This window comes from Scleropages formosus, chromosome 10 (genome assembly GCF_900964775.1).
Source record: "Scleropages formosus chromosome 10, fSclFor1.1, whole genome shotgun sequence".
NCBI lineage: Eukaryota > Metazoa > Chordata > Actinopteri > Osteoglossiformes > Osteoglossidae > Scleropages > Scleropages formosus.
In genome coordinates, this window is record NC_041815.1 from 6768053 (window position 1) to 6792556 (window position 24504).

The 24504-nt window shown below is 42.4% G+C and overlaps 2 protein-coding genes across 4 annotated transcripts in view; one reads left to right on the plus strand and one right to left on the minus strand.

Annotated features, from left to right (window-relative positions):
- Positions 1 to 310: 310 nt before the first annotated feature.
- On the plus strand, positions 311 to 12813 carry pgr (progesterone receptor). Its single transcript, XM_018764450.2, has 8 exons — positions 311 to 1589; positions 2637 to 2746; positions 3658 to 3774; positions 4620 to 4919; positions 5977 to 6121; positions 6248 to 6378; positions 11728 to 11885; positions 12637 to 12813. The coding sequence occupies exons 1-8, from the start codon at positions 661 to 663 to the stop codon at positions 12796 to 12798; spliced, it is 2052 nt and encodes a 683-aa protein (XP_018619966.2). The 5' UTR covers positions 311 to 660; the 3' UTR covers positions 12799 to 12813.
- LOC108941648 (rho GTPase-activating protein 42-like) overlaps positions 12788 to 24504 on the minus strand; it is a 44888-nt gene continuing 33171 nt past the window's right edge. For 2 of the 3 annotated variants that reach the window (XM_018764420.2, XM_018764437.2), the window contains 14 exons: positions 24006 to 24084; positions 23712 to 23723; positions 23227 to 23266; positions 22877 to 22939; positions 22539 to 22613; positions 21806 to 21890; positions 21536 to 21594; positions 21233 to 21338; positions 20973 to 21132; positions 20217 to 20367; positions 18695 to 19054; positions 17710 to 17833; positions 15969 to 16048; positions 12788 to 14917 (listed from right to left, as the gene is read on the minus strand). In XM_018764420.2, coding sequence (XP_018619936.2) covers positions 14808 to 14917; positions 15969 to 16048; positions 17710 to 17833; positions 18695 to 19054; positions 20217 to 20367; positions 20973 to 21132; positions 21233 to 21338; positions 21536 to 21594; positions 21806 to 21890; positions 22539 to 22613; positions 22877 to 22939; positions 23227 to 23266; positions 23712 to 23723; positions 24006 to 24084 — 1504 coding nt within the window. In that variant the 3' untranslated portion in view covers positions 12788 to 14807. The remainder of the gene's footprint in view (positions 14918 to 15968; positions 16049 to 17709; positions 17834 to 18694; positions 19055 to 20216; positions 20368 to 20972; positions 21133 to 21232; positions 21339 to 21535; positions 21595 to 21805; positions 21891 to 22538; positions 22614 to 22876; positions 22940 to 23226; positions 23267 to 23711; positions 23724 to 24005; positions 24085 to 24504) is intronic. The other variant, XM_018764429.2, reaches the window with a different exon arrangement.

Below are 24504 nucleotides of genomic sequence, written 5' to 3' on the forward strand. Positions count from 1 at the left end.
AGCACCGAAACTTAATGGGGAGTTCTGGGGCACAGAGTGTGAAGTAGAAAATCTAGAAAAAATTACTTCCTTCAAATACCTCGAGACTTTCGAGAATTGATCGATATCCCACTACACACAGTTCAGAGCTGGTGAAACAGGATTCCAAGAAGTATGGCCATAGTCCTTATTAGGGTTCTTGATATTAATGTATTATTAAGTGTTTCTGCTATTTTGTCCGGCCCCTATAGCTAGAACAAGTATGATAATAGATGGCATAGCAAAAAAAAAAAAAAAAAAAATTTTTAATACTCATCACTTATGGGCTGCTAGTTTTATCTGACATGCTGGTATTTGCTAATTTGTATTTTATCAGTGTTTTACACACTCACACACACACACATATTAGGTTCTCTTTTAGATATGAATCAAGTGATTAAAAATGAACTACTTTAATTGTCACCGCAATGTCTGTAAAAGCTCTAAAAAGAAACATATCCTGAAGTTGTCTTCTGTTCTGTGTTTCAGTGGAAATTGCGGGTTAGAGAGCAGAGCAGAGAGTGGATTTACATGCCAAGGGTAGAAGAGGAGGAGGAGAGAACTTCCTTCAGCCCGATCTGAGACGCGGGGCTGTGGAGGAGCAGCTCACACACCTTCCTGCGCGAAGCTGCGCCGCTCACCATGGGAGACGCGCTGAAGGACGGGGCGGACAACGTGATCTACATGGACAGCAATGCGACAACAACAGTGAGGAGCGATCCGGCTGGGGAAACACAGGGGAAAAGCGAATTCGTAGACTCGTACGTGGACGAGATGTTCCTGGAGGGAGAGACCTCGGACGGTAAGCGCGCTCCCCCTCGCATCCCCTCTCCTGCGCCGCGCAACTTGTGCGACGTGGACGCGCTCACCGTGACACCCGGGGCGGGAGGTGAGCGAAGCCTTTGGGCAGAGCTCGCACTGCCGCAAATAACGCCGGGATTTCATCGAGGGCTCGAGAGGGGGGACCACCACGCCAAAGACACCGCGTCGTGGCCGGACAAGCCGGTGTTTCCAACAGCATCGGAGTCCTCCTTGTGTTTGGGGTCCGCAGAAAGTTTGGAGAGTCTGATCGGTGAAGCCACCTCTACATCCGACTACAAGAGGGACAACAAGCAGCCATCGGCATCGCTCGGCATGATGGAGACGCAGCGGCAGCAGCAGGGTACCGATTTGAATCTTACCTCGGATTTACTCCAGTTGAGCACATCCAGCAGGGCAGGTGCCGAGGAGGAGATGCGCCTTCCGCAACTTGACCTCTCTGCGCACTTCTACTGCCCACCACCCAACGACATGATGATGATCTCGGAGCACAGTGCCTATTTTGCGGGCTTGTCCCCCGCCTTTGTCCCCAAAATCAAGGCAGATCCCAGCGATGTGACATCCCCGATGGGCGAAGGGGTGGTGAGCAGCGCTTTGACCAACATTTTCAGGGGGAAGGTGGCGGAGCGCCACTCGTGGTACCAGCAGTGCGGCGTGTCGGACGGTAGCAGTAAGCGCCACGAGACCCTGTCCTCCTTGTCCCTGTCCCCAGCTGGCATCAGCAGCACCTCCACCTACACGGCATTTGCTGGGTAAGTTCCCTCAATTCAAGCCTTATTCCCCAAAGTAGATAGAAAGCAATAGAGCCGCAAAAATTCTCTCATGTTCTTTCTGAAAGAGCAATAAAAAGAAAATTTTTACTGCAGAAATAGTTATTTCTAATGCAGCAATAAAGGTATCAGTATTGTTATTTATTTATTGTATTTCAAAAGTAGCCTCCCAACTGAGTGTTTGTATTATTGTGTCCGGATGCTGTATGTAGGTATGAGTATAAAGAGTTTGTGTGGACATGTTCCAGTCATTTCTGCTACTGACTCAATCAATGTTACGAAACTTGCTGATTAATAGAACAGGTGTCATGAGGAGCGCAGAAGTGGTTAAGGCTCATTCATTGGTCAAATATTTCTATGATATTGATGCAGTTCCTTTTCATCAATGCACAAAGGTAAAGTTGGATTTAGTGTAATTCGGTCCAATATTAAGTCAGATTTTAGGGGTTTCGTAGTGACATATTAAGTAGTTATTTTAATTAGATATTAATATATATGTCTGGCTTAATAACAGCATTTCTGGTCTTCCAAAGGTATGGGAAAAAAGCATATCCTAGAATACTTAATATGAAAGTTTATATTTCTTTTTAAATTTGCATTTATTCATTTGTTGTTTAAAAATTGATATAAAAAGTATTGGTACGGGGGTGCGGTGGCGCAGTGGGTTGGACCACAGTCCTCCTCTCCGGTGGGTCTGGGGTTTGAGTCCCGCTTGGGGTGCCTTGCGATGGACTGGCGTCCCGTCCTGGGTGTGTCCCCTCCCTCTCCAGCTTTACGCCCTGTGTTGCCGGGTTAGGCTCCGGTTCCCCGCGACCCCGTAGGGGACAAGCGGTTCAGAAAATGTGTGTGTGTGTGTGTGTATAAAAAGTATTGGTGATGCGACTAAAGAAAATATCCTAGAAATAAAATGAAATCCCCCGTTTGAGGAGGACATTGAAGGACTGGGGAGCCGAGGTGGATCTGGGGCTCTGTGAGGGGTTTCGTCTGTCACTTTAAATACAATGGATGTATGATGCCTATCCTTTTCAGTCTGCTGCCACAGAGGATGTGTTATATCTGCGGGGATGAGGCCTCAGGGTGCCACTATGGAGTCCTCACTTGTGGAAGCTGCAAGGTTTTCTTCAAAAGGGCTGTTGAAGGTGAGTACAGATTTACATTTATTTAGCAGACACTTTTCTCCAAAGTGACTTCCAATGAACTCTATCTATGTAGTGTTACCAGCCCACACACCTTGTTCACCAAGGTGACTTACACTGCAAGATACATTACTTACAATGGGTCACTCATCCATACGTCAGTGGAACACACTCTCTCTGTCACTCACACACTGTGGGTGAACCTGAGTAGCATGTCTTCAGACTTTGGGAGGAAACCAGAGCACCTGGAGGAAACCCACGCAGACACAGTGAGAACATGCAAACTCCACACAGACTGAGCGGGGATTGAACCCATGTCCTTGTGGACCACCCAGGCACTGTGCCACCGTTTCGCCCACCACACCACAGGTCTATTGAAGCAGGGGCTAAAAATAATCATTTCTTTCTGTAATTTTTAAATGTAAAGGATGTAATGCTCATTGTTATTCTTGCAATATCTTACAATGCATTTTTAATACAGGGTACATATCAAAACATTAAACTCATAAATACCACAAAGCCTAGATGGCAGATAAGGCACTTGGATTATTGACAAAGGGTGAACAATGATTCATTTATTTGCAAGACACTTAAAACGATAACATGGAATACTTAATATTTATCTATATATGAGTAAGCACCCTAGGTCTTTGTCAGTGTTATGAAGTCATCATATTGAGGACTGCTGGTACTACTGGTGAAGGTCCAGTTCGGAGGAGTGCACGTTATCTGGAAAAAGAAGATATAAAGGAGTCTCTGAGTCTGACCTTGGCTGTGCCACTTGTGTTCAGTCCTACTTAATCTTCTATGTAATTGAACCCAGTTGATAAACAAAGCTCTGGTCCCACACAGCAGGCTGCATCTCAGTGTACCTCCCTGTAATTATAATTAATGAGACCTTTCAATTAATGCAGGTCATCAGAAGTATTTGTGTGCTGGACGCAATGACTGTATCGTGGATAAGATCCGGAGGAAGAACTGCCCTGCCTGCCGCCTCAGAAAGTGCTACCAGGCTGGGATGATGCTGGGAGGTATTTTTTTTTTTATGGATTGCTGCTGCAGATATGATTGCTAAGATTTATGCATTGGAATTTATGTTCAGACCCACTAACTGGTACTTTCTGTGCTTCTGGCTTTTTTAAAAAAATATACAGATAGACAAAACTCAGTAAAAGGAATAATACAAAAATATAAAGCGTAATAGTAAGAGGGGCACGGTGGCGCAGCGGTTTTGGGCGGGGCCCTCTTTGTGGCAGGTCTAGGGTTTGAGCCCTACTTGGGGTTCCTTGTGACAGACTGGCGTCCCATCTGGCCTTGTGTCCTGTGTCGCCAAGTTAGGCTCTGGTTTGCTGCGACCCTGCTCGGGACAAGCGGTTGTAGACATTTTGTGTGTGTGTGTGTGTGTGTGTGTGTGTGTGTGTGTGTGTGTGTGTGTATAAAGCATAATATTAAAAAAAAAAAAAAAAAAAAAAAAAAAAAAAAAAAAAAAAAAAAAAAAAATCGGAAAAAAACAGGATAATTACAGGAATAAAAGCCTAAAATTTACAAATGCAATAAAAATTGACATTTAAAAACTCATTTCCTGAATGTGAGACATTTCTACTCAGTTGCACCAGTGCCTTCTGGATTCTAACGTGTGTGAAGCCAGGCTTAGAAAACAATTTCAAAACTCTCTCAGGGGTTCTAAAATGCGGAGATTCTGTTTACAAAAAGCAGTCTGCACCGTTCCCCAAGTTACATTGTCGTACTTCAGTACTGCAGTAGTTCTCAAATGATCTAAACTTAATGATGGTTTCGAAGATCAAAACAACTGATGAATCACATAACAAAGTAAAAATATTTCTTTAAAGAAAAAAAAATAAAAACCCTTTTCCAGGACGGAAGTTAAAGAAGTTTGGCGCGCTGAAGCCCATGGGTTTGCCACTGACCGCCCCACCTGGATTGGCTCTCTCCTGTGAAAGCCTGGATTTGGCCTCTGCGGCCTGTGTTCCCACCATCCGTGAGCTGAACGCCAGTCCACAGATCATCAGCATTTTGGAGAACATTGAGCCCGAGGTGGTGTTCTCCGGGCATGACAACTCCTTGCCTGACCTGCCTCACTACCTGCTCAGCAGTCTCAACCGTCTGTGTGAAAGGCAGCTGCTGTGGATCGTCAAGTGGTCCAAATCGTTGCCAGGTAATTGCCTCCCACCATCAAGACGAAGCCCTTGTTGCATCTTGAACAGCTTAATATTGTAATTTGCATTAGATAAAAGCACAGGCTGAATGAATAAATAATAATTGTGTTAGTGAATCTGTTGTTTTAGTTGTCATAACATGTGTTATCTTTGTAATTAGCTTTTAGAAATGAATGTGTTCATAAATCAGTCATCAACAAGGTACAGGATTCACCCATCTCACATAATTCATTCATTCCTTGAGATTACACTGTTAGGCAAATTCTGGTTGTCAGGGAAATGAATTTTTGTTTTTCCTATGGAAAACACAAGTTTCCAGAGGAAAAGTGTGTCCTTTAAGGGAGGGAGTAAGGGAGATATATGGGAAAGCATATTGGATTGACATTAATTAATGGCTGTGATTGGTTGACACTGTCAACCTAGGACCTTCCATGTTGCCTTGCTGTAAGCATAAGTATGCTTCTCTGTGTAGATGAATGAATTTGTAATGTTCTGTTATTTTCTTAAATATTCCCACAAGTGTCTAGTCCTTGTTTACGTTGTTGTTTTTATATTAAATAATTGCTTAGACTTGATAACCAGGAATGGGAATTATGTTGTTGGGAATTACCTATATGGGATTGAGCACTTAGGGAAGTGGTTTTAGTGTTTACTGCATCCATGACAGGAAGGGAAATAAAACAGCAGTGTAATGGCAAAAATGCCATTGTGCTGAATTATTAAGCCACTGTATGAGAAATTCATACTTACACAAGCAGACGTAGCAGTTTTTCATTGGGGCCCTGTCATGTGAGGGATAAATAAACAACAATTTATAATGACCTTTCCAGGTAATTTCAGCTTTCAGCCTTTAAAACTAATTTGGCAGTGTCTTTAAACTGTTATCCTACCATTTCTATAAAACATTTTGTGTAGCTTTGCATATGAACCCAACTTGTGTCATTCCTCAAATGGGTGTAACAGGCATGTGCCTTTTACTGACATTTCTAAGTAAAAATATGTTATTTATTTCTCTGAGATAACCTAAATTTGATTAACCGATTTTATTTTGAAAAGGATTCCGCGGTCTGCACATCAACGACCAAATGTGCCTCATTCAGTACTCCTGGATGAGCCTCATGCTATTTTCCCTGGGTTGGAGGTCCTATAAAAATGTGACCAGGGATTTCCTTTACTTCGCACCAGATCTGATCATGAATGAGTGAGTAATGAATGCAGCGACAAACCCGATATGCTCCGGCCTAGATTATGAGTTCATAGTTCATTTCACAAACAGCACTATGATGTAATTGTTGACAAAGTGGTTGCGAACTATGAATACTTGCAGAGAGAGAATGAAGCAATCACCCATAGCCGACCTGTGCATTGCCATGCAGCTCATCCCGCATGAGTTTGATAACCTGCAGCTCACAAGGGAGGAGTTTCTCTGCATGAAGGCTTTGATGTTGCTAACCATAGGTAAGTTGGGGCAAATTTCTCACATTCTTACTACTGTACACACGAGTACATATAAGCGTGCCAAGCTTGTTTCTTCTACAAATATTCAGTAAAAATTAAGCTCTCAGAAACGAAAATTTTATTCTGTTAAGAATCCTGTTGAGAAATTGCAAAGAAATAGTTTCTTTCAGGTAAACTGTTGATTCAGGTTTTCGCATATTGCATTGGTGAGTGTGTGAGTGTAACTGATTTCCCTGTGATGGACTGGTATCGAACCCAGAATATACTGTCTAATGTCCTGTGCTCCAAGGGTACATTCCGCACCCCTGCAACACTGCTATGGGTGAGTGGTTATTGACAAGAAATGAATGCATGGGAAGAGTTTTTAAGTTTGATTTTAATTATACCAGGAATGATTTATTTGCTCATTATAGAAAACTGCTGGTGCTAAAACAGGGTTGTGATGATCTGGAGCCTATATTCAAAGTATATAGTGAGCAATGAATGCAGTGACAAAGTTTGTCCATTGTATTTCGTGTTAGAGGATTGTCGCTACAGTTTGTTGTGATTACGGTAAGTTTATTTGTTGCTCGCGCTGTATCCCGACGCGCATTCTCGCTTAGTAGTTCTACGGTTAGATAGAAGCAATTGGTTGTGTGTTGGTGCAGTTGTTGGTTTTATTTATTTTTTTTTTTACTTACTTATTGAAGCGAATTTGCTGTTTGTTAGGGTGTGTGCAAAGGCAAAAATACCATGTCCCATTTTGTGGAGTGGGCGTGACTTTGTTGACTCGATTAATGGTGTCTCTTTTGGTTTCCACTGTCAGAGTGGTTTCGATTTCGATTAGGACTCAGCAGACGTGAATTAGCCTGGTTCAAATGACAGCTGGTGACCTGTAGCGGCAGCCTCTTGGTGTGAAGACTAGGGTGCAAAAACCAGGGAATCTACCTGCGGGAGTCCACCGAGGGAGGCCTCCACCACTATGCGCATTCTGCCATTACCATCCTGTTTTGTATGGGACCATGCATCAAACATGTTGAATATCAAAGCTGTCTACGGCAACCAAACTGTGCGACGTCATCACCACCAGAGGCTCGGATGCTCTCACTGCTAAAGTAACCGGTTTATCCTCATCTGTCAAACCCTCCATCCTGTTTCAACCTTTCTATGAGACTCTGGAACTGCCAGTCTGTGGTGAGAAAGACTGACTTCATACCTGCCTACGCTTCCCATCTCTCACTGGACCTCCTGGCCCTAACTGAAACCTGGATTACCCCAGACAACTCAACCACACCCACAGCTCTCTCCACTAACTACTACTTCTCCCACATCCCCTGTCCCTCCAGCAGAGGTGGAGGCACAGGCCTGCTCATCTCTCCTTGGTGGGAATGTTCTGTTCTCCCTCTCCAACTGAATAACCTGTCCTGCTTTGAGTTGCATATTGTCTCTATCATAGCCCTAATCACTCTTGTTGTGGTTGATCTGTACCGACCCCCTTGACCCTCTTGGCTGCTTCCTGGATGACCTCGACATCTTTTTGAGCCCTCTCCTAGGGGACAACACTCCGTTGATTCTCCTGAGTAACTTCAATCTGCATGTTGAGGACATTCATGCAACTGGCCTTTTGCTAAAATTTTCCTCTCTAAAATTCTTACTCTCTTGACTTTCTCTGTCCACTACCTTCTAGACCAGCATGCCCCAGTGCCACCCCATGACTGACTGATACATTACGTACTAACAGGACCAAACTCTGGGCTGCAGAGCAACAATGACAAAAATCCAAGACTTGCACGGACCTGGATGTCTACAAACATCTCTTAGCTGTTTCACGTACTGCTGTCTCCTCAGCTAAAACAACTTTCTTCCACAACAAAATATAGTCTGCAACTAAAAAAAAACCACACTGACTTTTTGCCACCTTCACATCCCTACTGTGTCCTCTGCCACCCCCTCCTCCTTCTTCTCTCACTGCTGATAACTTTGCTTTGTTTTTCAGAGACAAAGTCAACACAATAACGGAGACATCACCCTGTCCCCTTCGCACTGGACTTCTCTGTGAAGACATGCTCTCCAAATTCAAGCCACTCTCAGAATCTGAAGTCTCTGACCTCCTGATATCACACAGAGACACCACCTGTTCGCTAGATTCAATCCCATTGTCACTTCTGCAGACCATCTTTCTGCAACTCTCCACCTTCATTGCTAAGATCATCAACTGCTCACTCTTCTTTGGCTGCTTCCCATCTGCCTTCAAAACTGCTCTAATTTCACCTCTGGTAAAGAAACCATCTCTGTTTCCTAACTCAGTCCAAAACTATAGAACAATCTCCTTCCTCTCCTTCCTGTCTAAAACTCTAGAACGAGCAGCCTGTGATCATCTATCTGAATTCCTCACCCGGAACCATCTTATCAATGGATATCAGTCTGGATTCAAAGCTAGTCACTCCATGGAGACCGCTCTCCTGGCAGTGTCTGATGTTCTCCAGTCGGCTAGAGCGGCCTCCCTCTCCATGGTCCTCATCCTCCTTGACCTATCTGCAGCATTCGACACTGTCAGTCACCAGATTCTACTGTCCTCTCTTAGTCAGCTTGAGATCAAAGGAACAGCACTAAGATGGTTTGAGTCCTACCTTTCTGACAGATCCTATCAAGTGGTCTGGTGGGGCTTTCGTTATTCTCCTCTGCCTCTCTTAACTGGTGTCCCGCAAGGCTCGGTACGGGGATCTCTGCTCTTCTCAATTTACACCTCTTCTCTCGGCCCTGTCATTGCCTCTCATGGATTCAAATACCACTGCTATGCTGATGATACCCAGCTCTTCCTCTCCTTTCCACCTGGAGCATCAGACATTTCTACGCGCATTGCAGCCTGCCTGTCGGATATCTCTCCATGGATGTTTGATCATCACCTGCAACTTAGCCTCTCCAAAACAGAGATCCTACACTTCCCAGCTGACCTTTTTTCCTGTCATGATCTCTTGATCAAACAGGACAACTCACTTATTTTGCCTACCTCCTCAGGTAAGACTCAGGGAGTGATGATTGACTCAATTCTGTCTTTCTCTTAACACACTGAAGCCACAACCCGGACCTGCAGATACATCCTGCATAACATCTGCAGGATCCAGTTTTACCTCACAACAGACTCTGCACAACTACTTGTCCAGGCCATGGTGACATCCCGTCTGGACTACTGCAACTCTTTCCTGTCTGGCCTTCCTGCTACTGCCATCAAACCTCTACAACTGATACAAAACACTGCTGCCCAAGTTGTGTTTGACTTGCTGAAGCGTTCTCATGTATCTGCTATCCTTGTTTCTCTGCACTGGCTTCCCATAGCTGCCCAGATCAAATTTAAGACCCTGGTTATGGCCTACAAATGCATCAGTAAAACTGCTCCCAGCTATCTACAAGACTTGATCATTTGCTAACCCCCCACCAGACTGCTACGCTCTTCCGCATCTGCCCGCTTGGTGGTCTCACGCACAAAAGGGAAAAACTGAGGTTCTCGGGTCTGGCTCTGTTGTGGTGGAATGATCTCCTCCTCTCACTCAGAACTGCTGAATCTTTGTCCACTTTTAAAAAAGGTCTTAAAATTCACTTCGCCCATGATCTCTCAAGTTCATGTAAGGTATAAATGTTCATGCACTTTAACTTCAAGATACACCTGGATAAATCCTCTACACAGCAACTCCTGCAATGTAAAGTAAATGTTTATATGTATCTCAAAAAAAAAAAAAAAAAACTACTAGGAAGGTGATCAGGAATCGCCGATATGCAGGTAAAGTTTTATGCAGCTGATGAACATTGGTGCATATAGTGAAAGAAACAAACTAACTGTACTTAAGATTCAAGATTCAAGAGTTTATTGTCATATGTACAGTAAACAGTCTGTTACGCCATACAATGAAATTCTTACTCTGTGAATCCTCCCAGCAGCCTATGACATAAATCATAAGGACAAAGAAAGAAGACCCAAGGTGTAAATTACAAATTTACAAAATTACTATTAGTGCAAATGCAAGAAACAAAATTATGCGCATGTATAAAGTGTACAGCGTGCAATGTAAACATGGAAGACATGCATGTGCCAAATCCTGCAGAGGTAGATTGGGTCCATGTTGTTATTCGCATTTGAAAAGGGGTGTGTGTGTGTGTGTGTGTGTGTGTGTGTGTGTGTGTGTGTGTGTGTGTGTGTGTGTGTGTGTGTGTGTGTGAAATATGCAGAGGTAGTCTGTAGTCTCTGATGTCATTTGCATTGTGGGTGTGTGTATGTGTGTGGAGGAAAGATGGGGTAGTTGACATCTCTCAGGATAAGAGGGTAATCTGTGTCTGCAGTGATGGGGGGAGAGACAGTGGATGGGTGTCGTTCACAAGTCTGATGGCCTGTGGGTAAAAACTGTTTTTCAGCCTTGAAGTTCTGGCTTTAACACTTCTGTAGCGTCTGCCTGATGGTAAGAGTGTAAAAAGGCTGTGCTGGGGGTGACTAATGTTCTTGATGATGTTAATGGCTCTCCTGATGGCTCTAGCCTGGTAGAGGTTCTCCTCTGTTGGTAGGCTGTTCCAGAGATGGCTTGGGCAGCTCTCACCACCTGTTGTAGAGCCTTATGATCCTGTGCTGTGCAGCTTCCAAACCAGACTGTGATGGAGCTGGTGAAGACGCTCTCAATTGCACACCTATAGAAGCTTCTGAGGATTCGGCTTCTGAGGATTCAGCTTTGATTGAGTCACACATCTGCAGCTATGTCTCTTTCTCCTAATGTAATGCACAAATTGCATTTTTATGAGATGTACGTCACTTTGGAGAAAAGCATCTGCCAAATGAATAAACGTAAATGTAATGTAAATGTAAGTATATAGTTCGTGGTATGGTTCACCCTGGCAGGGATGCCCGCTCATCACAGACATCAGGATTAATGTCAATGTTAACATCTGTGTCCGAAGCTTTCTTAAAACTTACTTCTTCACTGAGTTTTAAAAATACAGCTGTCGGTGAGTACTGTTGAGCTGGAGTTGACACTTGCTCACTGCTTTTGTGATGTTCACAGTAGAGGAGGCTTTCAGAGTAGAGAAGTGTGCAGAAGTGGTTTACCATTGCCTTCTTCCATGCATGTCTTTGAACCCCCATGAACACTGGAACATCAAGCAAATTCCTTAGACTTTCAAACACAATTGAAGCCAGAGCCCAGGAGCTGTAAGACAGCGGTGCAATGCATTGTGGCGTCTTGTTTTCTTGGATCCCGCAGAGAACCGAAAGATGCATCTTCCATGGTCTTAGTGTTGTATGGTGTTGCAAGAACTGTGTTTGGCTTTGGCACCCTTTTCATTAACAGCATACATGTGCTTTGTCCCGGTCACCCTCCACCCCTCCAGTGCCCCTAGAGGGCCTCAAGAGCCAGGAGCAGTTTGAGGAGATGCGGCAAAACTACATCCGGGAGCTGGGCAAAACCATCCAGTTTAAGGACCCTGGGGTAGCAGGGTTCTCGCAGCGCTTCTACCGTCTCACCAAACTGATGGACACCATGCATGAGGTCAGATCCCCCTGGCTTGCATTGACCTAGACATTCCCACCAGTAACAGAGTTGAAGTTCCCAGTTTTAAGTATCTCAAGAGATTTCTGCTTGATTTCTGCCTCCCTCGAATAAGCTGCTAAGTTTAAAATTTCTTCAGTTAAGAATCAATCTAAAAAAATGAAGTTACTATGAAAATGTTTACTAAGTGACAACAACATTGAGTTCCTCAATGGTACGCATCCTTTAGACTCCTCTTGTCAAAGACAGTTTAGCTCAACTCTGTTAAAAGCCTGTAGTATGCCTTTTACTTTTAATCTTCTATGATTTTTTTAATAGTAATGTCGGTAATTTAACACTAATTGTACATGTCATATACCTGAGTGAGAACATATCAAGATCCTTTTCTGATTTTAACACAAAGTTAATCACCATTTTGAACAATATAAAATTGCTGTACTGTATTGTTCCTGGTGGGGGGGTGCAGTGCCGCTGTGGGTTGGACTGGGTCCTGCTCTCCAGTGGGTCTGGGGTTCGAGTCCCATTTGGGGTGCCTTGCGATGGGCTGGCATCCTGTCCTAGGTGTGTCCCCTCCCCCTCCGGCCTTACGCCCTGAGTTGCTGGGTTAGGCTCCGGTTCCCTGCGACCCCGTATGGGACAAGCGGTTCCGAAAATGTGTGTGTGTGTGTGTGTGCTCCTGGTGGCAGAGCAGACAGAATGCAATTGATCACTGTGAAGAACTAACGGCAAAATGTGTCTTTTGGCCTTATAGATAGTGAAGAAGGTGAATCTGTACTGCCTAAGTATCTTCATCCAAGCAGATGCCATGCGAGTGGAATTTCCCGAGATGATGTCAGAGGTCATCGCTTCCCAACTCCCCAAAGTACTGGCAGGGATGGTGAAACCCCTGCCCCTCCTCTTTCATGGTAAATAATGGTAATTCAGAGATGAACCACAGAGGTTTGTGTGAAACACCAGGTCATGTAATGACAAATAAAGCCCAAGAACTACAGGTTTTAAGACAAGAGTAGATATATCATTACCATACTATATTTACCCTTCCTCAAATCTCTTTGTTTGAAGTCTCCAAGTGTATGTGATATCAGCACGGTAGTCTTTTAACAAAAGAAAATTAAGTTAATAGAATTTAAAAAAAAAAAAAAAAAAAAAAAAAAGATTTACAGTCAAATTAGACATAATCTGGTTTATTTGTGTTAAAACAGCTGTGTATCAAACAAAAGTCAACTGAAGTACAAGTTGGCATAGTCAGGATCTCAGAACACTAAAACTAAAGTATCTTCAAGTTATGACAAAGGGAATTTCTTTCATACGGTGTAAAGTATTTTATTTTGCGATGCATAAAATTTGTCTTAAGTTCGTACAGTCATTATTTATTAAAGTGTAATGCACTGTTGCACTGTTCATTGAAAAGGTTTCACAAGAAATGCAGAATTTTTTTTTACATTGTAAATGATATGATCACAAGGAAAAGAGGAGTTGGTTTATTGTTTAAATATGTTTTGTTATCTTATTCTGTACTGCCTTGTGCATTGTAATGATTGTGCTCTTTAATATAAAGCCAGCTATAACCCTATTCTAAATTGTAATGTTGAACAGGATATCTGAAAAGTTTTATTCTGTTCTGCCAAATGTTGGTTCCTGTGGGTTTAAAAAGTAATGCAACTTTGTTTTATTTTAGTATTGTGTTTGTTTTATATTTTCCAGGTATATCATATAAATGCAGTTAATTCATTATGTTTGCAATTTTATGGTTTACGCCTTGCAGCAACATTGCCATCAATTTACACGTGTAATTGAAAACGGACCAAAAATGTCGTACAGAATAAATTGATCAGTTATATGAATTCTTACCTGTATTTACTCATTGATGTATAGGGTAAATAATTATTTATGCTAATAAATAATCTTTCCTTAAATGATTCCCACAGCTAAAATGACTTGAGCTACTTAAGTTGCAAATAAAAGGCAAGCTGTTCCAGTCTGAGTATTCGGAGTCATCCCACACTCTCATGTGTTTATATGGAACAGAACACGATGACCTTGCCAAAGGATTTGAAGTGAATTCCTTGGAGACTTGTGCAGTCAAGCTCAGTAATCTTTCACTCATTAAAACTGACATATAGAAATATTTCACTTAAAACTTGGCTTTCCATTGAAGGATTCATAAAAGGCAACTCCTGTCTTTGAGCTTTATTACAACATGTGGGCCATCAGTTGTGTAAAAGGAAATAAAAAGATACTTTCAACAACAGTCCAAATATAAATAATTGTAAACTTGTCTGAAATTTTACAGTTGCTATTACTGTTTCTCTTCTATGGAGATAATGGCGTCTTTTTTAATCTTGACTTTCATTACATTGTTTGTCATTGAATACTATTATTAAAGTAAATTCATTACACGGAAAATTAAAAAATACCTGCTCAGTGGCTCCCGAAGAACAATTATTTGGAAGGAACAAATGCGTGTGCCTTTCATGACTGCTAAAACTTAAGGTCAAGTTATGCTTGAGTCACCCACTCCTGAGGGACAAAGATTTATTTTTGCTAAATAAATTTTAGGGCGTAAAGCTCCTAATAATTTATTCCAAGGAAACCACATAACATTGATGGGGGTTAACAAGTCTGGAAAGAAAAACACAATAACTGAATATCTCAGTACCGCTAGATTAAAAGCCACATCTTTAAAACGTTTTCCCTCCTACACATAACTGTTGCTCTTTCAAGGTTCACAAATATTTTTCCTACCATAATCTGGAAAAAGGCTAGGAGTAGCCACATGGCACTTTTTACTGCTAGAATTAGCATTACTCTTATCTGCAATGAACAGAATTTATTTCTGGAAGATCAAAAGTAATTCAAAGAGCTTTCTGACTGAGAAAATTTACGACATTGTAATTTCTTTGGTTATTAACACCATGAACTCTAGAGCTCTTCCTTGACAACATTCGAGAAGACAACATAGTTTTTGGGGATCAGGCCAGTTTTTTCTTCATATGTTGCTTGGAGCCAGCGAGGGTCCTCTGACGGATACACTGTGGGTGATGGAGACATAAAGCACATAGAAGTGTACATTTAAGTAAGTAATTGTGACACATTCATCACATAGACTATTTCACAATAAATACTGTTGAAGTGCTGTACCTCTGATGTTAAATTCAAAAAGGTTGCTTTTTATTTTTTGCTGTATTACAAACCTCAGAGCAATGCGTTTTTTCTAACAGTTGGAATAACAACAAGGATAAGCTGGCCTCCAGGTCAGACTGCTCTGCTCTGCTACCTCTATAAACAGCAATAACCTTGTCTTGCAAAAATCAGATGGTGCCTAGTAACGCAAAATTGACCCCACAGGAAGACCCAAGTCTTGTTCTGTATGATACGAGCCACTCGGCTCTTACCGAGACTCTTCATTTTATTCAGGTAAAAAAAAAAAAATTAAATTCAGTCTAGGGTTTCTGGATTAAACCCCACTTTTTGGAACAGATTCCCAGGAAAACACTGCTACTCTTAGTGCTCCGGCTTTAATAATTTAAAAAAAAAAAAAAAAAAAAAGAACAAAACACACACACACACACACACACACGTTGTCACTTCCTTCCTGCAGGGTACTGTGACCCAAGCCAACTGATTTATTTGTTTCTTACACACACACACACACACACACACACACACACACACACACTGTTTGGAACCGCTTGTCCCGAGTGGGGTCACAGCGAACCGGAGTCTAACCCAGCAACACAGGGTGCAAGGGGGAGGGGACACACCCAGGACGGGGCACTCCGAGTGGGACTCGAACCCCAGACCCGCCAGAGAGCGGGACCCAGGCACGCCCACCGTGCCACCGCACTCCCCCTGTTTGTTTCTTAAATAACAGGAAATTAAGTCCTTGAAGAAATCATTTCAGGGCATTCCTAATAATTGTAGCGTGTTGAAAAGTTTCTTACAGGGCTTAAAACCTGGATTGGTTCCGAGGGCAGGATTTTACTCAGAACTTCAGTGTTGAAAGTGTGTGGGTGGAGGCTTTGTTCCTCTCTTGTCTGGAAAGTTTCACATTTCCCTGTGTTGGGAATGTGTAATACTCACCATCTGAGAACAGCGCCCCTCTGGGGAAGCTGAGTTCACCAGCGTGTTCTGCCTTGTAAGAGAAGATCGCTTTTGCAATGCTGTGAAGTCACCAGGTAACAGAGACGCTAATGTTACTGGAACGTTCCGGAAAGAATGTTCTCGGAAAGGTTCGACTTGTTATCCTGACACATCACAGCAATCAGGCATAGAAATATAAAGTAAACATGTTTTCTTGCAGATATACAGTGCCTTTAAAAATGTATTTATGCATTCAATTTTTTTCTGTTTCATTTTTTAATTTTGATTTAGGGAAACACCAGGATCTTTTTATATATATTACAGAGTACTTTATGTTGACCAGTGGCAAAAATTAAATACATCATGGTTCCATGGTGAAACAAAATAAAGTGACAAAAAGTCCAAGGGGGTGAATACTTTTTATAGGCACTGTATTCTTGCCTTTTTATAATAGATTTGAATGTAAAGATGATTACAGGAAATTTTTTTTTAACTTTTGCTAATGCTAAACTTAGAGGTATTCTGAGTGCAAGCAAATAAGTAATTGTCAGAAAAAAAAAAAAATCTGATTTTGTTCCAAGCAATTTAAAATATGCAATAAGGCTTAAGCAACATCAGTCAGACAGGATAAAAGTGTCAGGATGCATTTAAATAAAAATAAAAAAAAAAACAAAAAAACAAGACATAATGTAAGCTCTGTTCCTCACGGTGGACTGGCTCTGAATCAGAGTGTTCCCTCTATGTGATTTGTGGCCTTTCTGTTAAAAGCTCCACAATGCATGTGCCCCATGGGTGGCTGCCGTGGTGCTGATCCTTGGTCACCACGACCGCTCAGCAAGCAGTGACTAATTACACCTCACTCCACTCCCATGAGCAGGAATGGGCAGTAAATCTGAGTTCCTGTCTGGGACAAATCTGAGGATATAGCAGAGCACCAACCTAAGCTCAAGATTTTCATACTTATGGCTGGATTGGTTGAAGTCACACCATATTTGTGAGGTTGCAACACTGGTGGGTAATGCTGGCTTTGATATGTGACATAACCTTTATGAGCAGAAGGGAACTGTCCATTTATTGTTATTTTTATTCACAAAGAATAATCAAAGGCTAAATAAGTAATCTCATGGCAATGCAATGCACCTGTCACATCTCTGACCGTGCCCCAATTACACGCACATGGCAGGAATCAACAGGACAGGGTTTAAAAGCAGCCCAACCACCGCTCTCAGATCACAGAATCTCCCAGAGACAACTGTCCACAACCACCACATCCAGGTCACTGAAGCATGTGATGGATCACTCTCACTGACAGTGATATGGAAATATAGAATGCAGATTAATATGGTAAATAGCTATGTGGAATGAACAAAAGCTCATTTTTAGGAAATGAGTTTCAGGGACTGGAGAAGCAATGCACCTATATAGGAGATCACGAGTAAGGAAAAGACACTAGATATCAGAAACTAAACTGAGACATGTACATTTAAGGAACTCTGCTTCAAGGTTTAGTACTGCCAAAAGTCCAAGGTGTACAGCCTGCAGCAAGTCTTGTTGCTGGGTAACCCAAAACACTCACTTTAAAGTGAGAAAATGTACAGACCAAGGTAGTTACACTTTGAAGCACCATATCCACTCAGATCTGAAGGTGAAAGGATGTTGTATTCAGATGAGATAAAGAGATGCAAAACAGTTCACTTCAGATAATTTAGGAGTTAACTGTGAAAATGCCTTGTACCCTTACCATGAGTCACGTCTCTGGTAGCCATTACTGAGGGAGACAGCTTGCTGGGGTGGAAGATCTGGGTGTATCTGAGCCTTTTGACTGTCCAGCTGGACAAAGCTCACACAGTTGCTTTGAATCCTCCCTGCATAAGCAGAAAAATACACTGTCTAAGAGAGGTATAGGAACCATCCATCCATCCACCCATTCATCCATCACTGGCTGTCTAATCCAGGATGATGGCCTTCCAGAGAAGGGTTAGGGACCACGCCCCCTCCTAACAGAAAAATTTCACATAAAGAATTAACCCCACTGCTTGAGAAATAGGTGTACTTAGACTTAACCACCTAATTCACACAAACACACACACTGTCTGAACCGCTTGTCCCATACGGGGTGGCGGGGAACCGGAGCCTACCCGGCAACTCAGGGCGTAGGGCTGGAGGGGGAGGGGGACACACCCAGGGCGGGACGCCAGTCCATCGCAAGGCACCCCAACCAGAACTTGAACCCCAGACCCACCGGAGAGCAGGACCCGGTCCAACCCACTGTACCACCGCGCACCCCCCCCCTTAACCACCTAATTATCCAGTTTAAAAACTACAATTAGGAAAAAAAATCTGCTGACCATGTAAATAATTCTGCAAATTCCCACCAGCACAGAGAAGGGTCTGGATTTTTCAATGCAACATACAGACCACTGTAAAGTTTGAGTAAACTTGCTGGAATCTAGTTTTTTTTTTCATAAGGCATTTGGATAACATTTTTAATCAGCTAACATGTGTTCACAGCTCTTCAGCTGCAATCTCCAGAAATGTAGGACACTTGTGTGTTACTTCGCTTTCACTTCTGTCCAGTTCTCCAGTAATCTCATGAGTACTGACCGGGTTGTCCAGTTGTACACAAACTTTTAACTGGTGCTGTACTAGCAGTGTATGTGAAACATTGACCTTCAGGATCATAAAGATAAGCCTGATGAGGTCATGATGGGCAGAAGTGAATCTACCTTGAGCAGCGCCTGGAGACTTGAGCAAAGGGCCAGCGGTGTTGTTCATATCCTTATCTTTGAACTCTTCCACGATTTGTGGAGACTTTACAGGTGATGTGGGAGATTTTTCGGCATCGCAGGCGGAGAACAAATTTTCATACAGCAGCCTTTCTGACTTGACTACGTGATCTTCAAAACCAGCATCCAGGCCAAGACCTAGGTCAGGGTACAGGCTTGGAGTGCAGCTGTAGGTGTGAGCTGCCTTCCACGGAACACCACACATCGAAGAAGTGGAGCGTTTTATCCATGGGGGATGGGGAGACAGTGACACAGCGTGACCCTCAGGGCTAAGGCTTCGGTGGTGGCTGTCTGCTTCACCTGGGGGAAAAGGGTGAGGTGGTAGGGTGACGGTTACTGGAGATGTCTGGCCAACTTTCTCTACCTTAGTTGTAAAAGGAGTACAGTAATAAATGATACAAGCTTTTAACATGAAGGCTACCAGCTTGAATCCTATGCCAGAGCCTTAAGATTTCAGGCGAAGGTACGCTCAGCCCTCCTGCAACGAGGTAATGTACAACAAAAAACTACTACATCATCTTGTGAAAACACATCCATTTTTTTCTTAAAAATGTAATTATTCTACTTCTATATATACAGTATTGTAATACTGACAAAGACACTACAGACAGTACAATCGCAACTATCCCCAGTTATCAGTTCGGAGCAATAATTCTGCAACAGCAACAAAGTAAACACTGAATAAACATCCAAGGGAGCATTTAAGAAAATTAAACACAAATTCATATAGCTATGGACAGAAATTTTATTATGTCTATAACAAAGCATCATGGGAGAGCTACAATGTATTTCCAATTACACTGACAATCACAGCCTGATTATTGTATACGGTACATATGATCCACTGTGAGGCAGGAGGGACGAGTAGGGCCGTCCAAACAATACGCCAAACCATTATGACTTAATGTACTTCCCCAAGGATACACACAAATTCATCAACATCGAATCTCCTCACCCTGCCTACTGACCAAGCATTATTCTGAAATGTAAATCTATTACATTTATTCATTTAGCTGACACTTTTCTCCAAAGCAACTTAAAATTATTTACCCATTTATACAACTGGGTAATTTTACTGGAGCAATTTAGGGTATCTTGCTCAAGGGTACTACAGCCAGAGGTAGGGACCAAACCTGTAACCTTTGGATCCAAAGGCAGCAGCTCTAACCACTCCACTAGCAGCTGCCCCCACTATTCTGACTGAAACGGCAGATTCCATACACTGATACTTTTCTCCCGAAGCGATTTCCAGTGTTAAGCTACTTAGAATTATTTACCTATTTGCAGATGCGCAATTTTTATTGGAACAATTCAAGGTACCCACTGCACTACCATGCCTCCCTTTAGCCAAGCAAGACAATTAGAATAATTTAGAAATATAGAGAATACACACACACACACACACACACACACACACACACACGTATATAGAGAATATATATGAGGACGGCCCATAGCTCACTGAAGCTGCGGCTGAGGCACAGTCCCAGGCTGTACAAACTCTTGGTCTTTCTGGGGCTCATGGAGAGCCGCATGCCTCGGCTCCTGGTGGAACTGGGCCGACACCAGGGCAGATCCAGATGCTTGCTGGGGTCTTGGGCCTGCCTGAAGATCTGGGATGGAACGATACATCCTGAGTTCAGTCAACCCTGCTCAACTAAAGTCACTGGCCTTTTTTGACCAAGTGTGTGGAACTTGAAATCTGCAAGGGCTGTCATTGTACAGGTTTCAGAGAGCACATTCATTAACTGCTTTGATACAGTGATTAAGAGCTGAGCAGAGCAAAAACCAGCACAGCCAGCAGCTCTCCAGGCCTCCAGTTATTCATGACAGTTACAGGCCTAATTGTGGAAAAAAAAAAATGGCCAAGTCTCAGAGCTGGATGTTCATTTCCAGGCTACAGAGGCTTCCTGGCATTTTCTTTACCCAAACCTTTAATAGCTGTAGGCAGCACACCAGTTAAGGGTGTGGAATTCTGTCCTGAAGGTTGGCAGTTTGAGCCACAATTCTGCCACCATCAGAATGCAGGAGTCAGTTTTTCAGAATAATAATGAAAAAAAAGCAGTAGAATAAACATAATTTGGAACCTGTATGTCACAAATATTCAAAAAGCAAATCAATAGGGATATAGAATGCGTGTCTGAGCGTGGACATCCATGTCCAGTTTCCAACGCAATGTGGACAAAACAGCATATCAGAGTCCCAGGAAATGACTCACCAGCTCATAGTTATCAATTAGAATTTCCACCACAATGTTCTGGAACTTGATGTTCATCATAGCTGCCACAGTCTCCTCATGGGATCGCAACAATGTGGGACCAAAGATGACTCCCAAATTGGGAACAGTCATCAGGTTCACACCGCTGTGCGAGGACACCCTGGGGAAAGGAACAGAAGGCTGTGGCCACCTTTCAAAGGTTTCACCTGCTATTTGGGCCACTCTTGCTTTACAGCAGGAGCTTGAGAAGGAGGGCCAACCTGACCAGATGGTTTATGAGAAGGTCTAACATCTCCTTGTTTTTCTCTGGCAGTTTATGGATTAGGGCTTGGACAGATCGGACCCTGTTGTCCTGCTCGTCAGACTCTGCAAGGGCAAAGGAACATATTCAAACCTGGGGGATGGGACAAGAACAGAAATGGCTAGATAAAAAAGTCTGACTGAAAAATAAATGGGGATAAAATAACTCCTTTGACAATGTCTTCACATTGCCAGCAGACCATCGGCAGGGAATACGCAACCACTGTGCCTTTTTTTGGGACCATAAAGGGCTCACCACTTACTGACAGCCATGATAAACTCTTTGTGCAGCTCGTAGGTCATGAGTGGTTCTTTCAGGCAGCTGTATTAAAATAAAGATGGGGGTTGATAAGCATAAAGTCTTTCACTGAGTGTGAGTTTGTTCACACGTGTATATAGACACAGCCCCCGCTTAGTCAGAACTGTGGACATCTGGAGGAACAATATCATATTCCACAAAATCCTGATAAGTGGTTTGCAAGGGGAGATTCTAAAATGGATGGGGTTAGGGGATGTTTTAGGCCTCCAATGACCTGAGATAGTTCTTCAGACCGCTGGTTATTGTCTTCAAGTCCCAGGTGTCTGCATCCAAATCCATGTCAGGAGATGCTTTGGCTCCTGTAGGAAAATGTCTATTGTTGAACTCATTTAGGGTTATTATCATTACACATATGAACTGAGCTGATACTTTCCTCCAAAGAAATGTATAATGTTCAGCTATTTACACAGCTAATTAATTGCTACTGAAGCAATATAGTACTTGCTTAAGGGTACTACAGCAGAAGGTGGGATAGGAGCTATAACCACTGCAGCACTCACTTACCCATACTATTATTATTATTTTTATTATTATTAGTAGTAGTAGTAGTAGTGATAGTAGTATCAGTAGTAGTAATACATGCCTTAACCTGTTTTATAGTTTTTCTGTACAGGTGGATGTACAGTTTACTAGAGCAATTAAGTTTTGTACTCCAGGGTTAAAAGACAGTAAAATAAAAAATGTTGTGTTCCCTTGACTGTATGAGAGGATCATCGGTTCCCATCCTCTCCTTCTTTGGTTACAGTGACCCCTACGGTCACCTGGATGCCTACAGCGCTGTGGGTAAACAGGGCGAACAGTGCTGCAGCCCACAAAGTGAAAAGTAGCAGGTTTTTCACAGAATATACATCACAGGAAATTTTCCCTTCCTGTGGTGACAGGAGTGTCATGCTCTGGGGGAGGAAATGATGACTGGAGTAATTTGTTACAACTATCAACTCTTGTACCAAACACTGCAGACATCAGTCTCTGCACTTTGGAGCTGACCCCTCCAACTCTGTACAGGCCGACCGTGTTGAGTCCTGAATGTAAAAAAACACAGGCAATACCACAATGAATCACTCAGTAAAACAAGATGCGTATTAATCTAATTTTTACAACAAAACTAACTCAAAGTATTTGAGAATTCTAGAAAAAAAATGCACTCTTTTATTTTAACATTGAGTGCTCTGGGAAAATCTTCAAACATCTAATCGATTTTACGTTGAGGAAAATCATTACTCTACCGAAAACGTTTTAACATCATATAATATCCGAAACAATCAAAAAGCAAATAGGCACCTACCCTGTTTCTCTACCAAGTCAATGCATTTCTTCACAAAGTTAAATCCAGTCTCATTCAGTGATGCTGTGGAGGACAGAAGAATTGTTCACAAGAACCTCAGAAGTGGACAAGATTATAAACCCACAGAGTTGAGCATGCAGCCTTATTATTAATTGCAAAGAGAAAAATTAACGAAACAGCAACTCATCTGGCAAATCAAACATTTGTATAAAGAATCCATAAAGCAGCAAAGGAATTAGTCACAGAAGTTCATCCTCTTAAAGAAGGAATGAAGGGGACAAGTGAAGGAGGAAAGTGAAGGAAAGAAGTTACCGATCAGGTCGTACAAGTAACATTCTAGTAAAACTCACTCTCTTCGTTGTTGCTCAACAATCCTGGAAGATTGTATATCTTTAGAGAAAAAGGACACATACAGTCACACATTAAGTGTCACATTGTTTGATAAGCATTTTTATGAAAATGACTTTAGGCCATGAAAACGGGTAAATCCTTAGAGCTGGTTCATCCTTAGCAAAAACAAGGTAATTCCCCCTAACAGGTAAAAGAGACCAGTTACCATGAACCACAGTTTACAAAGGTCAAACCCTGAGGTGAGGAAGGGTCAACATGATGGTTCAGATTGTGTCAGTCAGCACTCAGTGCACGGTTAGTCTCCTCGTCAGTAATGAAATTAGAACTAAACGCAGGAGTGTTAAAAAATTATGACAATGAATTATTCCAGTGAGCCCAGATCCGACAACTTTGTTAGTAACATGCGATTTTAGTTCAAAAATATCTCTTGGCATGCATTACCTTTAATCCACACATTCCACAAATCTTGGATATCTGAACTTACCCCAGCATAAATCTACAGTATGTCAACATAAAGAACATTCTATTTATTTCACAGCATAATAGAATACGTAAAGTCAAAGTAGCTGATTGTAAAGTCAAATACTAAGAAACCGTACATTAATATGAAACACCTGAACACAATAAACGTATAAGGAAATAATTAAAAAAGGATATTGTTTTTCAGACTAGCTTTTGCAATTCAAATAACGTCCATAAGAGAGCAGTAGAGACACATTTGTCTCAAGCTGCTAAAACGATAATAAGTACATGACCGAGGAACAAGTGGTTGTCTTACCGGCTCCCTGCCATCCATGGCCTCCATCCAGAGTCTCCTGTTTGACTCTGACAGTGCCTGTAGTGTGATGACACCATGCCTAGGAGGATGGCAAAGACTCGTGTATTTTTGTTGTCCAGCCGCGACTCGTGTGGTCAAAAAGCGATGACTTTACGCTTAAACGGGTGCAGGCCAACTTTCTACACAGTGTCAGAGCCGGTGTGTGTGCGAGCGCTACGACCTCCTGACGTGTGACGTCATCCGTCTCCTTATACAGAACATTCTAAAATGATCAGCGGTGTTAATCGGATCGTTTAAGGTGACCTCTTATCTCACAAGATGTCAAAGTCAATGTGTTATCAAGCTACTTATCAGGGAGTTGACGAGATTTCGGTGAGGGAAAGATCGCCACGGGGGAGCTTTACTGCGTGGAATCGTACGCAGAAGAAATCAAAATATTTGAAACCATTAAATAATTAACTAGGATGTGAAGTTTCACTATTTTAAAATTTTTTATTCT